Source organism: Carassius auratus, chromosome 17 (genome assembly GCF_003368295.1).
Source record: "Carassius auratus strain Wakin chromosome 17, ASM336829v1, whole genome shotgun sequence".
In the NCBI taxonomy this organism is placed as follows: domain Eukaryota; kingdom Metazoa; phylum Chordata; class Actinopteri; order Cypriniformes; family Cyprinidae; genus Carassius; species Carassius auratus.
Window position 1 is genome coordinate 19,725,062 of NC_039259.1, and position 13,139 is coordinate 19,738,200.

The following is a 13,139-nucleotide window of genomic DNA, read 5'->3' on the forward strand; positions in this document are numbered from 1 at the left end:
TCTTCAAAACTCATTTGTGACTCAGCAAAGATAAATAGATATTAATTTACAAATCACACTTTTAAAATTGCTACATTATATATACCATATTTTTCGGACTAAAAGTCGCACCTAAGTATAAGTCGCATCAGTCCAAAAATACGTCATGATGAGGAAAAAAACATAAGTCGCACTGGACTATTAAGTCACATTTATTTAGAACCAAGAGAAAACATGATCATCTACAGCTGCGAGAGGGCGCTCTTATGTAGGGATGGGTACCGAAACCCAGTATTAAACTGGCCCCGGGGCTAAATTATGAAAGACCGTAGTATCAGTAAGATCTGACGGTACCGGTTCTGATTTCGGTACTGGAGGGGGAAAATTAATGTACTATGTATTTACTAATAATGTTATCGCGCACATTTTATCTCACCAAACATTTCTAATGTGCGATCATATTAAGACGTTTGTCTGTGAGATCTGCGAGATCGCTCATGCGCGCCGAGGAGGCTGTCTGTCAGTCACACACACACACACACACACACACACACACCACAACGAGCGCGGCACACGCACAGACTTAATAGTATGAAAACTCCCGCTTAGTAAAAGAGAGTGACAATGGCGAAGAGATTTGCTCAATGATGTTATCGTGCACATTTTATCTTACCAAACATTTCTAATTTGCGATATTAAGACGTTTGTCTGTGAGATCTAAGAGATTTCTCATGCGTGCCGCGGATGCTGTCTGTCAGTCACACCCACACACAAGAAGAACGAGTGCGGCGCACACACACGCAAAGAGGCTGTTAACATATCGCGTCTTTTGCGCGCTCAAATTCGTTATTTCAAATGCAGGTGCGCGATATGTGCGCTCATAATGGAAGCGACGCGGTCGCGGCGCGCATGCGCTGCGACGAGCTCGTTTTTTCCAGGCGCGTCCTCACCGCATCGAGTAAAAAACATCTCAACTTTTCAGAATGCCGCAAGCGCACCGCAGGTCATGTAACTTCCTCAGCTTTTCCGTAACAACGTTGAAGCTCAGCCAAGATGAACGAACAACTGTATGTGGATTTTTTTATTAATTTAGTAGCAGTGCTACTGCAAGCAGTTTTTAGTGCTGCAAATCCATTCATCCATTGCTAAAATTTCCGCGTCTTCATGGAGAGAGCAGGTCATGGTTGCTTAGCAACGGCAGACTCCTCAGGAGCGCAAGTGCCCGAAGGCTTTGGGGGGAAAAAAATCTGAAAGCTGCGTGCCTAGCGTTTTCCAAACGTTTTTAGATGCGATATGCAAACGGCCCTTTAAGGTACAAAAACTCCTGCTTAATACAAAGAGTGACGATGGCGGAGACAGCAAAACGTTCCAAAGTGTGGTTATACTTCACTAGAGTGAATGCAGTGGTTGTCATAAGTGCAACAAAATTTTTGCATGTAAGGGCGGAAACACAAGCAATCTGTCAAAGCATCTTTAAAAAGTGCATTATGTGCAGACAGAGAAATGCAAAGTTTTCGACTGCCTAACACAACACAAAGTACTGATAAGAATACTGTTAAAGCACCGGACCGTTAAGCAGTATCGGTAAGAGTAGTAATACCGTTAAAACCTTAACGATACCCATCCCTAGCTCTATGCTGCTCCGTGTAGTCTACAGGAGCACTGGGCAGCATCTCTGGCAGCATAGAGCACCCTCTCACGGCTGGAGATGGTAATGTTTTGTCTTGGTTCATTTCTCTTGGTTCGTCAAATTAATTTTGATAAGTCGCACCTGACTATAAGTTGCAGGACCAGCCAAACTATGAAAAAAAGTGTGACTTATAGTCCGGAAAATACGGTAGTTTTTTTTTTTTTTTTTCTAAATAGTTGGAACCCTGACTCTTCAGAGAAAGCAAACAGTTGATGAGGGGGTTATTTGAGAAAAAAAGAAGCTTATTTTAATGCTTGTTTTAAATTATTTAAAGTACCCCTAGTGGGCCCCAGCTCCCTGGTTGAGGACCACTGGTTTAGATATCTTAACCTTTTGTTTTGGATCAGTGACTTAAGTGGAGGCTTATTATATTCGATAATCATATGGGAGATGTTCTCAGAAAATTGTTAGTTAGGTTAGAATTGCACTCTGAAATGTAAGAATGGTAGTATTGCCTGTCAGCTGCAACCATTTCTTTGCTGTGCCTTAGACTGGATTTGCATTAAAATATAATACAATTTCATTTGCAAGCTCGTCTGGCCCTTTTAGGATAATTTTTTTTTTTTTATGCTTATGTAACTGCAACCATTTTGTTGTAGGAGTTTTGAGTTACATCCTGCTCTGGATTATTTAACTGTTTTGTGAATATTAACACTTTTTGCATTGATTTAAATATTGCCATTTGAAGCATGATTAGTTTGTAGAGCGAGCTTTCAGGTTTCAGTTACCTGCTTATTTTGTTCTTTTTGGAGACTAATCACAGTTTTTCGGTTTTGTTTGCAGCTTCTCCTCTCATGGGTGCGCAGAGCTTTCCTAACCTTACAACCACTGGTACCACCTCAACTGTTACAATGTCCACTTCCATAGTTACCAGCAGTAATAATGTAGCCACGGCAACTACAGGTTTGTCCGTCGGCCAGTTGCTCAGTAACACGCTGACGACCAGCCTGACCTCTACATCTAGTGAAAGTGACACAGGTCAGGAGGCTGAGTTTTCCCTCTATGGTAGGCCATATAATATTTCTTATTCGCTCTCCTTTTCCTCATCCTCTGTGGTTCTATTATATGCCCTGTTCTAGCTGATTCTTTTTGGCAGATTAATCTCTAATTTGATGTTTTTGCTTATTACTAATCTAATTTGCAGTCTTGTTTTCTGAATTTTCAGTATGAAAGCTGACTATATTCATTGATTTTATGTCATTCAGACTTCTTGGACAGCTGTCGGGCCAATACATTGCTTGCTGAGTTAGATGACGAGGAGGACTTGCCAGAGCCAGATGACGATGATGATGAGAATGAGGATGACAATCAGGAGGAACAGGAGTATGAGGAAGTTCTGGTACGGTCCAGGGTCAACCTTGGTTACCACGTTCATATTCATAGGGTAAAACCTGTTGTAGTTTCAATAATAGTGCAGTGGAAATCCTTTCATTTTGCTTTTCTTCGTGTTCTCCTTTCTGGGTTATCTAAAAATTTGCGTTTTATTTTTGGTTTTATTTTTTATATTGGTGACTTTATTGGTTAGGAATGTATTTGGTGCCTGTTTTTGTTTTTTTTTGTTTTGTTTTTAGTTTTCTCTCATGTACCAGCATGGTTCCTCTGTGTAGCATGTCTATGGTTAGGTGAAATATGTGTTTGACATTTACAAGCAGTTGAGCATTATGTGTAAGAGAGCTTTACTTTGCTTTTTCAATGGTGGCCTGAAAGGAGGAAGAGGAGTATGAAACCAAAGGGGGTCGTCGCAGGACGTGGGATGATGACTTTGTGCTGAAAAGGCAGTTTTCTGCTTTAGTACCTGCATTTGATCCTAGACCAGGCCGGACTAATGTCCAGCAAACTACTGACCTGGAAATCCCCCAACCAGGTACTGGTGATGCTGTAGGAAGGGGATAGTTTAAGTATTATATAATATATTTTTTTTTTTTTTTTTTACATTGAGTACATATATATATATATATATATTCAGTAACAGTAAGCAATAAGACTGGATGTCTCCTGAATCAGACACAGCAGTCCATTGTGATTCATGTTTAATGTGCTTCCAGGTACACCTCGCTCAGAGGTGCAGGAGGAGGTGGAGTGCACACCTTCACCCCATCTGGCTCTCATCCTAAAGGTAGCAGGTCTAGGGACAACACGAGAAGTAGAACTACCTCTCAACAACTACAAGTCCACCATTTTCTATTATGTCCAAAAGCTTCTCCAGCTCTCATGCAATGGTGCTATTAAACCCGACAAGCTTAGACGCATCTGGGAACCTACGTATACGTGAGTCTTATCATATATATATATATATATATATATATATATATATATATATATATATATATATATATATATATATATATATATATATATATATATATTTTTTTTTATTTTTATTTTTTTTTTTATCAAAATAATTCCCTTTTTGTCATGTTTTCTGCTAGACATCTGTTAATAACCGTTTTTGTTTTTTTTGTGTTTGTAGGATAATGTACAGGGAGTTGAAAGACTCTGACAAAGAAAGAGAGAGTGGAAAGATGGTAATGACATGTTTTTAACGTCTCTGCTCCACACTGTCTCTATCTATCTTCCTTTCATTCGCTCTCTTCAGCTCATTAAAATCTTGGCTTCTGTGGCTGTCCCCGATGTGTAAATGCTCCTCCTCAGTAAACTGTCTGTCAGCCGTCACTAACCTTAAAGCTAGGAGATTGTGAAATGACTCCCAGTGGTATCCATTGTTAAATGCACGGGCCTTTCTAGTGGTTAAACCTACTGTAATGCATGTGTATTGCGTGAGACTTTACAATCAGGAAAGACCAACATTTGGTTCTTCCTGTTGTAGGGTTGCTGGTCTGTAGAGCATGTGGAACAGTACCTTGGCACAGATGAATTACCAAAGAATGACTTGATAACCTACATGCAGAAGAATGCAGACTCAACTTTCCTGCGCCACTGGAAATTAACCGGCTCTAATAAAAGTGTTAGGAAAAACAGAAATTGTTCGCAGCTCATAGCTGCATACAAGGTATAGAATACCATCGGATGTGCATATGTTTCTATACATACCATCTTTATTTTCCCTTCTGTTTTTCAAGTATTTTTCTATTTCTTGCTTGACTGTCACTTGTGTAGCCACCTGTTCGACAGTTGTTGCTGTCCTTGTGTAAATTTTAATGCCTACATGGGGGTAAATGTTGTACCATGAAAGTTTTTAGGTGTCATTGTGGACTTTATTCTCTATTTGGTTTGATTTGTACGTTTTTGTTGTTGTCTTTGGCCATAAACTATATCATTTTGTAAGAATGCAGTAATTGCGTTGTTATAGGTTTGTTGTGATTTGTTACAAAAGGGTTGGGAGAAAAAATGACGAGTAGATTGTGTTAACAGTACGTATATGGTTTTGCAGGACTTTTGTGAGCGTGGCTGCAGATCTTCAGGCCTGAGTTCAGGGACGTTGTCCGCCACGCAGAGTTGTGACATCCTGAGTGCTGCACGCGAGCAAGCTCAGGCCAAGGCAGGCTCAGGACAGAGTGCCTGCAGCGTAGAGGACGTACTGCAGCTCTTGCGCATCCTCTTTACCATTGGAGGAGAACCCTCATCCGGCCGCACACTACAGGAAGGTAAGGAGTCCAGTTCATCCACACAGCATTGTCTTTGAGGTTTTTATTTTTATTAGTATGCATTTAAAAATCCAATTTCTTTAAGATGTGGAAGAGCTGCAGTTCAATGCATCACCTGAGGAATTCACCAGCAAAAAAATTACAACCAAAATCCTGCAGCAGATTGAGGTAATTAGATGGGTTAATTATGCATTTTATATACATTGTAGAGATTTTTGTCGTTTGTTTGAAATAAATTAAAACTTTTTATTCAGTAAGAATTCTTTAAATTGATCAAAATTGATCATAAAGATTTCTGGGGTTTTGTTTTGTCTTGTAGGAGCCACTGGCCCTGGCTAGCGGGGCTCTCCCAGACTGGTGTGAACAGTTAACCAGCAAGTGTCCTTTCCTCATACCATTTGAAACCCGGCAGCTTTATTTTACCTGCACTGCATTCGGAGCCTCCAGGTCTGTGATTGCAGTATTGAAAGACATTTTGCTTCATACAATATTTTACAATAATAAATCTGTGAAACTGTAATTTGAGAACTTGCATCTCTCTCTAGGGCTATTGTCTGGCTCCAGAACCGAAGAGAAGCCACTATGGAACGTTCCCGGCCATCCACAACGGTTCGCCGTGATGATCCTGGCGAGTTCCGTGTAGGTCGGCTCAAGCACGAGCGTGTCAAGGTGCCTCGCGGAGAGAGCATGATGGAGTGGGCTGAGAGTGTGATGCAGATACATGCTGACAGAAAGTCTGTACTGGAGGTAAATGCCACAACAAACATTCAGATTTTTTTTTTTTCATTGTTTTAAAAAATTAAAAGGAAAAAAAGTGTATCGAGTTATGGTTCATTGTGGTTCCAAAGTTCTCCGAAAGGAAAGAGACCGCAGAAAGTAGTTTTCTTTATTTTGCAAAAGCTTGACAGTTTTGAATAATGTCTGGCTTCTATCTGTATAACCAACTAGTGTTGGTATGACCATCACACCGATGACTCGCACACAACATATTTTTGGGACATTGGAGCCTGTTCATTATCAAATTAAAATACAGCTAAATAAACAAATAAAGTTACACTGCCCCATTGTACAAAATTTGATATAGCCGATATGTATGTATATGTATATATATGTATATGTATATATATATGTGTATATATATGTATATGTGTGTGTGTGTGTGTGTGTGTGTATATATATATATATATACATATATAAATAAATAAGGAACAAAGCTGCAAACATTTTTAAATATCTTAAAAATACTTAAATGTCTTTTAAAGTGTTGATCGATTATTTTATTTTTTCTTGTTTAGCAGCCTACCTTTTGGCCAAGATCTAGACAAGATGATTTTTGGCTGTGACTAAGCACAGCGGGTTATAGGCTAATGTTACAACAAAAGATGTTTTGTGTAAACCGGGTGTCTGCGGGGTTGAATGAAATTAACCAAAATTAAGGCCATTAAAAAGTATTAGAATGTAATAAACGTCATCTGATGAGGTATTACATTTTTCGAGCCCAATTTCTTTTTAGATTTTTCAATTTGTGTTAAGTGCAGGCCTTTCTTTTAAAATTCGTGTGCATTTATTTATATGTTGAGAGCAGGACCTGCAATATCATGTGATGTGTTCTTTCATACAGAACAAATGCCACTGATGTGGAAACCAGAAAAAACATTGTTCAATAAACACAAAATCTCCACCATTGACCATGGATTAGGGATGCACGATATTGGATTTTGGCCGATATTCGATATGCCGATATTTTCAAAATAATTTTGACCGATACCGATATCGATATATATACAAATATATACTGATATATTTAAACTTTAATTTTACTGAAGAGAAATCCATGTATCTCTTCTGTACTGATTCTACCATAAATTTATTATTTTACAAATGTAGACAGACATTCACATCTGAAAAACAGGTCAATTATTTCACTTGGAGAATATCGGTTTGGCTCATCGGCAGAAATATTCATATCGGCCGATACCGATAATGGTCATTTTAAGCTTTTATCGGCCGATACCGATATTGTGCCGATATTATCGTGCATCCCTACCATGGATTTAACAGTAAACCATAGAAACAACTTGTGGCAGAAATGGTCTAATGTTTACGAGTGATTTTAAATGGTTCACACAACTTTTCCCAGCACTTCAATGCTTTAAGTATTACTGAATTTGAAAGTTTTAATGTGACGATATTCGTTCATCCTTAATAGGTTTCCCCCATGTATAAAACCGAAAGTTTCATAATGTAGGAAAGCAAACACTTATTTAAAAATAAAAAATATATATTAAATGACTACTAATAGATGGCTGCAGAGAAGTACTTATAGGCCATTTCCACTCCCTAATATAGCCTATATATTTTTGTATTCATTAAATTATATTTAGAAATTATGAATGACCATGATAAAAGTACATTTTATGAGATGTAATATATTTGTTACATCTGTAAGACGTCTGCTAAAGATCTGGGAATCATCTGCTGTGTACGCTAATAAACGTCTCGGAAGCAGTTTTACATGCATTCTAATTAGGAAACATCTTAGAGACATACTGCAGATGAACAAGCACTCTTAAAAATACATCTTGCATATGTAAATGCAGACATTAGACATCTCCGAGATGTAAATGTCTGAATATGGAGAGTGCTTTACTGTCAGGTGCTGGAGCCTCCTTCTAGAACTTAATGGCACTGGTGCTGGTGTCCTAGAACGTTAGTCTGGAGCTCTACAGTGGCTCTCCAAGTCAGAAAGGTCTGTGGTATATTTTCATAGCAAAACGAGAAGAAATGCTGCAAATATCACTGCAAAATGAGAAAAGCCACAGCAAAATCAGTAATTTTAATCGCAAATATCACAAAAAAAAATCCTGGAGGGACTGGCTAATGTTTGGAAGACCTATTTGCTTACATAGTAGTTTGCATTCGAACATTTACACGTATTTGTGATCATTTTATTATTGAGCCTACTGTTGATTGTCGGTAATAGAAGCTATAATATTGGAAAGTTGATTAAATGGAAGTTGGAGTAGACTAATTTACCTGTTAAGTATGCAGATTCAGGATTAATAGCTTCAGTGTAGGCCACAAGCAGGCAGGCCACGGGGTCATGCTCCACCTCTCAAACTGATTCAATATCTAGGTCAGTAGTTCTTAAACTTTTCACAGAGTACCCTCTCAGAAAATATTAGGCTTTCCAAGTACCACCATTGGACTAACATTGACATGGCTTGTGATGGGCATAGTGTTATAGACTTACTGTAATGCTTAATCTGAAGGTTTAGCATGGCTCTGATAAAGCCAAACATAAACTCATTTAAACAAAATCTCTATAATTTATTGTGCTTAATCGTATCCTGAGTACCACCAATCCTGAGTCACAGCTGGAGAACCAATGATCTAACTTTGACCAAACATATCTATCACTGTCAAACGTAGCCCAACACTTGGCTTATGTTTATTTTGGATTAATAATGCTATAATTATAGGCTAAGGTTGTCTAATAAAGCAGTAAGCCCTGCGAAGCCGTGTTTTCTGCAAAGCTTTGTCCAAAACTATGGACAAAGGCCCACTGTGACATCTTTATTAATCCCTCTGCTTTACTTAAATGTATCAGCTTAATTTATTTTAATAACACCTGTGCTTACTTCACGGCCACCTCTTTTTTTAGTTTGCTCGCACATCAGACATCAGACTGAGTAATGATCTATGAAGAAGATGTCTCCTTCCTCATCTGTCTTTATTTCTATTCTTATCTCTGTGGGCAGTTTTCGAGTCCAGTGTTGATGCTAAGTTAAAATGACCTCATTACATTATGATGGAATGTTATTCCAATTGGAAAGATATTTAATTTACGCCACTACAGTTGCAGCTTGAAGTCACGCTGTTATTAAAAATATTTTGAAGGTGGTAAAAAAATGTAGTAAAAGGTATTAAATTCAACTTAAGAAGTTCTGTATATACCCTGATAAAGAAAACACTACTTTTATTGTTGTTGTTGTTATTTTAGGCAAAGAAAAAAAAAAAAAACTATTTCTTCTACCAAAATGGTTTTGTAATTTTAATAATGCGGAGGAATGCAGGAACAAGTCCTGCTCACAATTAGAGCTGCCCTTCTTGACCAAAAGAGAATGTTGATAATAAATTTGTTAATCGTAGAAAAAAAAAATCCATGTCCGTGATGGACAGATCATTACCAGCTCTTCTATGTGGTAATTACAGTACATCAGTCAGGACATTCATTTTTTTTCTCAATAATAATTACATTCATTTAAATAAGTTTATCTAAGCTTGCTGGGTCTTGGTTCCCAGGTTGGGAAACCACTGCTCTTCAGCAACTATTTCAAACTATTTGATGAAGACTGATAATGATTGTTGTTTTGCACAGGTGGAGTTCCAGGGGGAGGAGGGCACTGGTCTTGGACCCACCCTGGAGTTCTATGCTCTTGTCGCTGCAGAGTTCCAGAGGACTTCCCTTGGTATCTGGCTCTGTGACGACGACTTCCCAGATGATGAGTCACGTCAAGTGAGTTCTTTGACTGTTTTACCTTAAGGCACTAGCCCAAGTATGACAGATTGTTTTTAACTTGGATGATTTATGAACTTATTCGTTGTTTAATCAGGTGGATCTGGGTGGTGGCTTGAAACCACCAGGCTATTATGTGCAACGTTCCTGCGGCCTTTTCCCTGCTCCCTTCCCTCAGGACAGTGATGAACTGGAGCGTATCACCAAGCTTTTCCTGTTTCTTGGCATCTTTCTGGCCAAATGCATCCAGGACAACCGGCTAGTGGATCTGCCCATATCCCAGCCTTTCTTCAAACTGCTCTGTATGGGCGACATCAAAAGCAACATGAGCAAGCTACTTTATCAAACTCGTGTCGAGTCGGACTGCCACTTCTCTGAAATCCAGTCCGAAGCTTCCACCGAGGAGGGTCAGGACACTTACTCAGTGGGTAGCTTTGATGAAGACTCCAAGTCTGAGTTCATCCTTGACCCACCCAAGCCCAAGCCACCAGCCTGGTATCACGGCATCTTGACCTGGGAGGACTTTGAACTGGTGAATCCTCACAGAGCACAGTTCCTGAAAGAGCTGAAGGCACTGTCTGTGAAGCGCAGACAGATCCTGGGCAATAAGAGTCTGTCAGAGGATGAGAAGAACACGCGGCTACAGGATCTCATGCTGAGGAACCCTATGGGCTCTGGCCCACCACTTAGTGTAGATGATTTAGGGTGAGCGATAAATATTACTTTATATATTAATCAATGAAAATTAGGCAAAAAAAATTTTACAGTCTCTTTGTTATTGAGGTCTCATCCACCTTATTTTTCAATGTGGAGGCAAGCCGTTTTTTGTAAATGTGCGAGACATCTGGTTGATTAGCAGCTGTAAGGAAATGGTGAGAAAAATAAAGTGCAGTGAACTGTGAAACTGCACTACAAACCACTGTGTTCATAATTAAGATAAAACCGTATTTTCCAGACTATAAGTCTCACTTTTTTTCATAGTTTGGCTGGTCCTGCAACTTATAGTCAGGTGCGACTTATCAAAATTAATTTGACATGAACCGAGAGAAATGAACAAAGAGAAATGAACCAATAGAAAACATTACCGTCTCCAGCCGCGAGAGGGCGCTCTATGCTGCTCAGTGCTCTTGTAGACTACACTGAAGACATAGAGTGCCCTCTCTGTGACTTATGTTTTTTTCCTCATCATGACGTATTTTTTGGACTGATGCGACTTATACTAAGGTGCAACTTGTAGTCCGAAAAATACGGAACATTAATATGATAAGACACAACAGATTGCAATATCAAGCAGTGAAACAATTTATGTGCAGCTAAAAATAGACACCTGTAGCCTCACATATAAAATTTACAAATGGCCATGCCTGCTCTTATGGGAAAAATCAGGTGGATGTACTTACTAGATTAATAACAGGTAATAATCCATAATTGGAAGCAAATAAAATAAACCAAACCCAACCTTTTAGTAAATGCATGTTAATTAATATTACTCCATACTTAATTATATAATTAGATTAGTTTGGGAGATGTTTCTTGGATGTTACTTCCTTGCTTTTTCGAGGATATTTTATTTATAGACATTAATCATCTGTTTTAATTTTATTAGATTAAATTTCCAGTTCTGTCCATCATCCAAAGTACATGGCTTTTCATCAGTAGACTTGAAGCCCAATGGAGAGGATGAGGTAGGTTACGTTGTCCAGACACACAGTCTAGTGTCAAAACCCGATTAAAAATTATTTTGCTAAAATTATACTACCATGCAAAAGTTTTGGGTTTGATGTTTTGGTCTGAGAAATAAGATGAATAAAAGTTTTCAACATTGACCGGTTTTAAAATGTATTGAAATAGAAAGTTATTTTAAACTGTAATATTTCACAATATTACTATTTTAGTGCATTTTTAAGTAAATGTAGCCTTGTGAGAATAAGATATTAAAGAAAAAAAAAACTGACCCTATGCTTTTGAATGGTCGTTTAAATGTTTGCCAAGTGGCAAAATGTATAATTCACTGCTTGCTTAGTGCCTGTAATTATGTAACGCGCTGTCCTTGGTGTCATCCTGTGTGGAAAAAGACATGAATGCTAATAACTCTGCTGTCCTCATCAGATGGTCACCATGGAAAATGCAGAGGAGTACGTAGAGCTCATGTTTGACTTCTGCATGCACACAGGAATCCAGAAGCAAATGGAAGCCTTTAGAGGTATGACAGGATTGGCAGGCCTCAAATACTCTCATGCCTTCTACTTTCAGTATGCTCGGGCTACACATCTAACTTGGCTCTCCAAGAGATATACATTTTTAAAATATCAGTTGATAACATTTGTCACAACATTATTCTTATTAGTTACAAATATGTTGCAAAATGTAAAACTTAAATATACATAACTAAATATATCAGATTTTGTGTTCTAATTGCAGTCTGTGTTGTTTTGCAGAGGGCTTTAACAAGGTGTTTCCTATGGAGAAGCTCAGCTCATTTAGTCATAAAGAGGTGCAGATGATCTTGTGTGGCAACCAGTCTCCATCCTGGACCACTGAAGACATTGTTAACTACACAGAACCTAAACTTGGCTACACACGGGACAGGTAGACACTACGGTTATTTCTCGATTTGTGACCCTGGACCACCAAACCAGTCATAAGGGTCAATTTTGGGAAATTGAGATTTATACATAAGAAAGCTGAATAAATAAGCTTTCCCAATGATGTATGGTTTGTTAGGATAGGACTATTTTTGGCCGAGAAATTAATCTGAGGGCAATAAATCAAAATACTGAGAAAATTGCCTTTAAAACTGTCCAAATGAAGTCCTTAGAAATGCATATTATGCATAAAAAATATTAGGAAATATACAAAATATCTTAATAGAACATGATCTTTACTTAATGTTATTGGCACAAAAGAAAAAGAAAAATCTGTCATTTTGGCCCATATAGTCAATTGTTTTTGCTATTGCTACAAATATACCCATGTGACTTTATAACCGGTTTTGTGCTTTGTTCACATTTTATGATGGCACACTTAAGGGTAGGTCTGTGAATTTAAATTTAGCAATTGCAATATTTTATGTTGTTGTAGTATATTTTCTTTGAAATAATAGGTTTCATGTTTAGCTTTCTAAATAATGTATAATATATATTAAGTAACTTGGCGACTTTTTAGACCGTGTATTTGATTTGATTGTATTGCAGTCCTGGTTTCTTGCGCTTTGTGCGAGTGCTGTGTGGAATGTCCTCGGATGAGAGGAAAGCCTTCCTCCAATTCACCACAGGCTGCTCGACCCTGCCCCCTGGTGGACTGGCCAACCTCCATCCACGTCTCACAGTAGTCCGGAAGGTACGCA

The 13,139-nt window shown here is 38.3% G+C and overlaps 1 protein-coding gene across 8 annotated transcripts in view; it reads left to right on the plus strand.

Annotated features, from left to right (window-relative positions):
• hectd1 (HECT domain containing 1) overlaps positions 1–13,139 on the plus strand; it is a 35,108-nt gene that overhangs the window by 20,885 nt on the left and 1,084 nt on the right. For 3 of the 8 annotated variants that reach the window (XM_026286295.1, XM_026286297.1, XM_026286303.1), the window contains 16 exons: positions 2,453–2,674; positions 2,875–3,053; positions 3,377–3,533; positions 3,715–3,937; positions 4,140–4,194; positions 4,497–4,679; positions 5,061–5,274; positions 5,360–5,442; positions 5,594–5,721; positions 5,820–6,021; positions 9,656–9,793; positions 9,891–10,498; positions 11,400–11,478; positions 11,903–11,996; positions 12,232–12,382; positions 12,988–13,132. In XM_026286295.1, coding sequence (XP_026142080.1) covers positions 2,453–2,674; positions 2,875–3,053; positions 3,377–3,533; positions 3,715–3,937; positions 4,140–4,194; positions 4,497–4,679; positions 5,061–5,274; positions 5,360–5,442; positions 5,594–5,721; positions 5,820–6,021; positions 9,656–9,793; positions 9,891–10,498; positions 11,400–11,478; positions 11,903–11,996; positions 12,232–12,382; positions 12,988–13,132 — 2,861 coding nt within the window. The remainder of the gene's footprint in view (positions 1–2,452; positions 2,675–2,874; positions 3,054–3,376; positions 3,534–3,714; positions 3,938–4,139; positions 4,195–4,496; positions 4,680–5,060; positions 5,275–5,359; positions 5,443–5,593; positions 5,722–5,819; positions 6,022–9,655; positions 9,794–9,890; positions 10,499–11,399; positions 11,479–11,902; positions 11,997–12,231; positions 12,383–12,987; positions 13,133–13,139) is intronic. The other 5 variants (XM_026286296.1, XM_026286299.1, XM_026286301.1 and 2 more) reach the window with 5 other exon arrangements.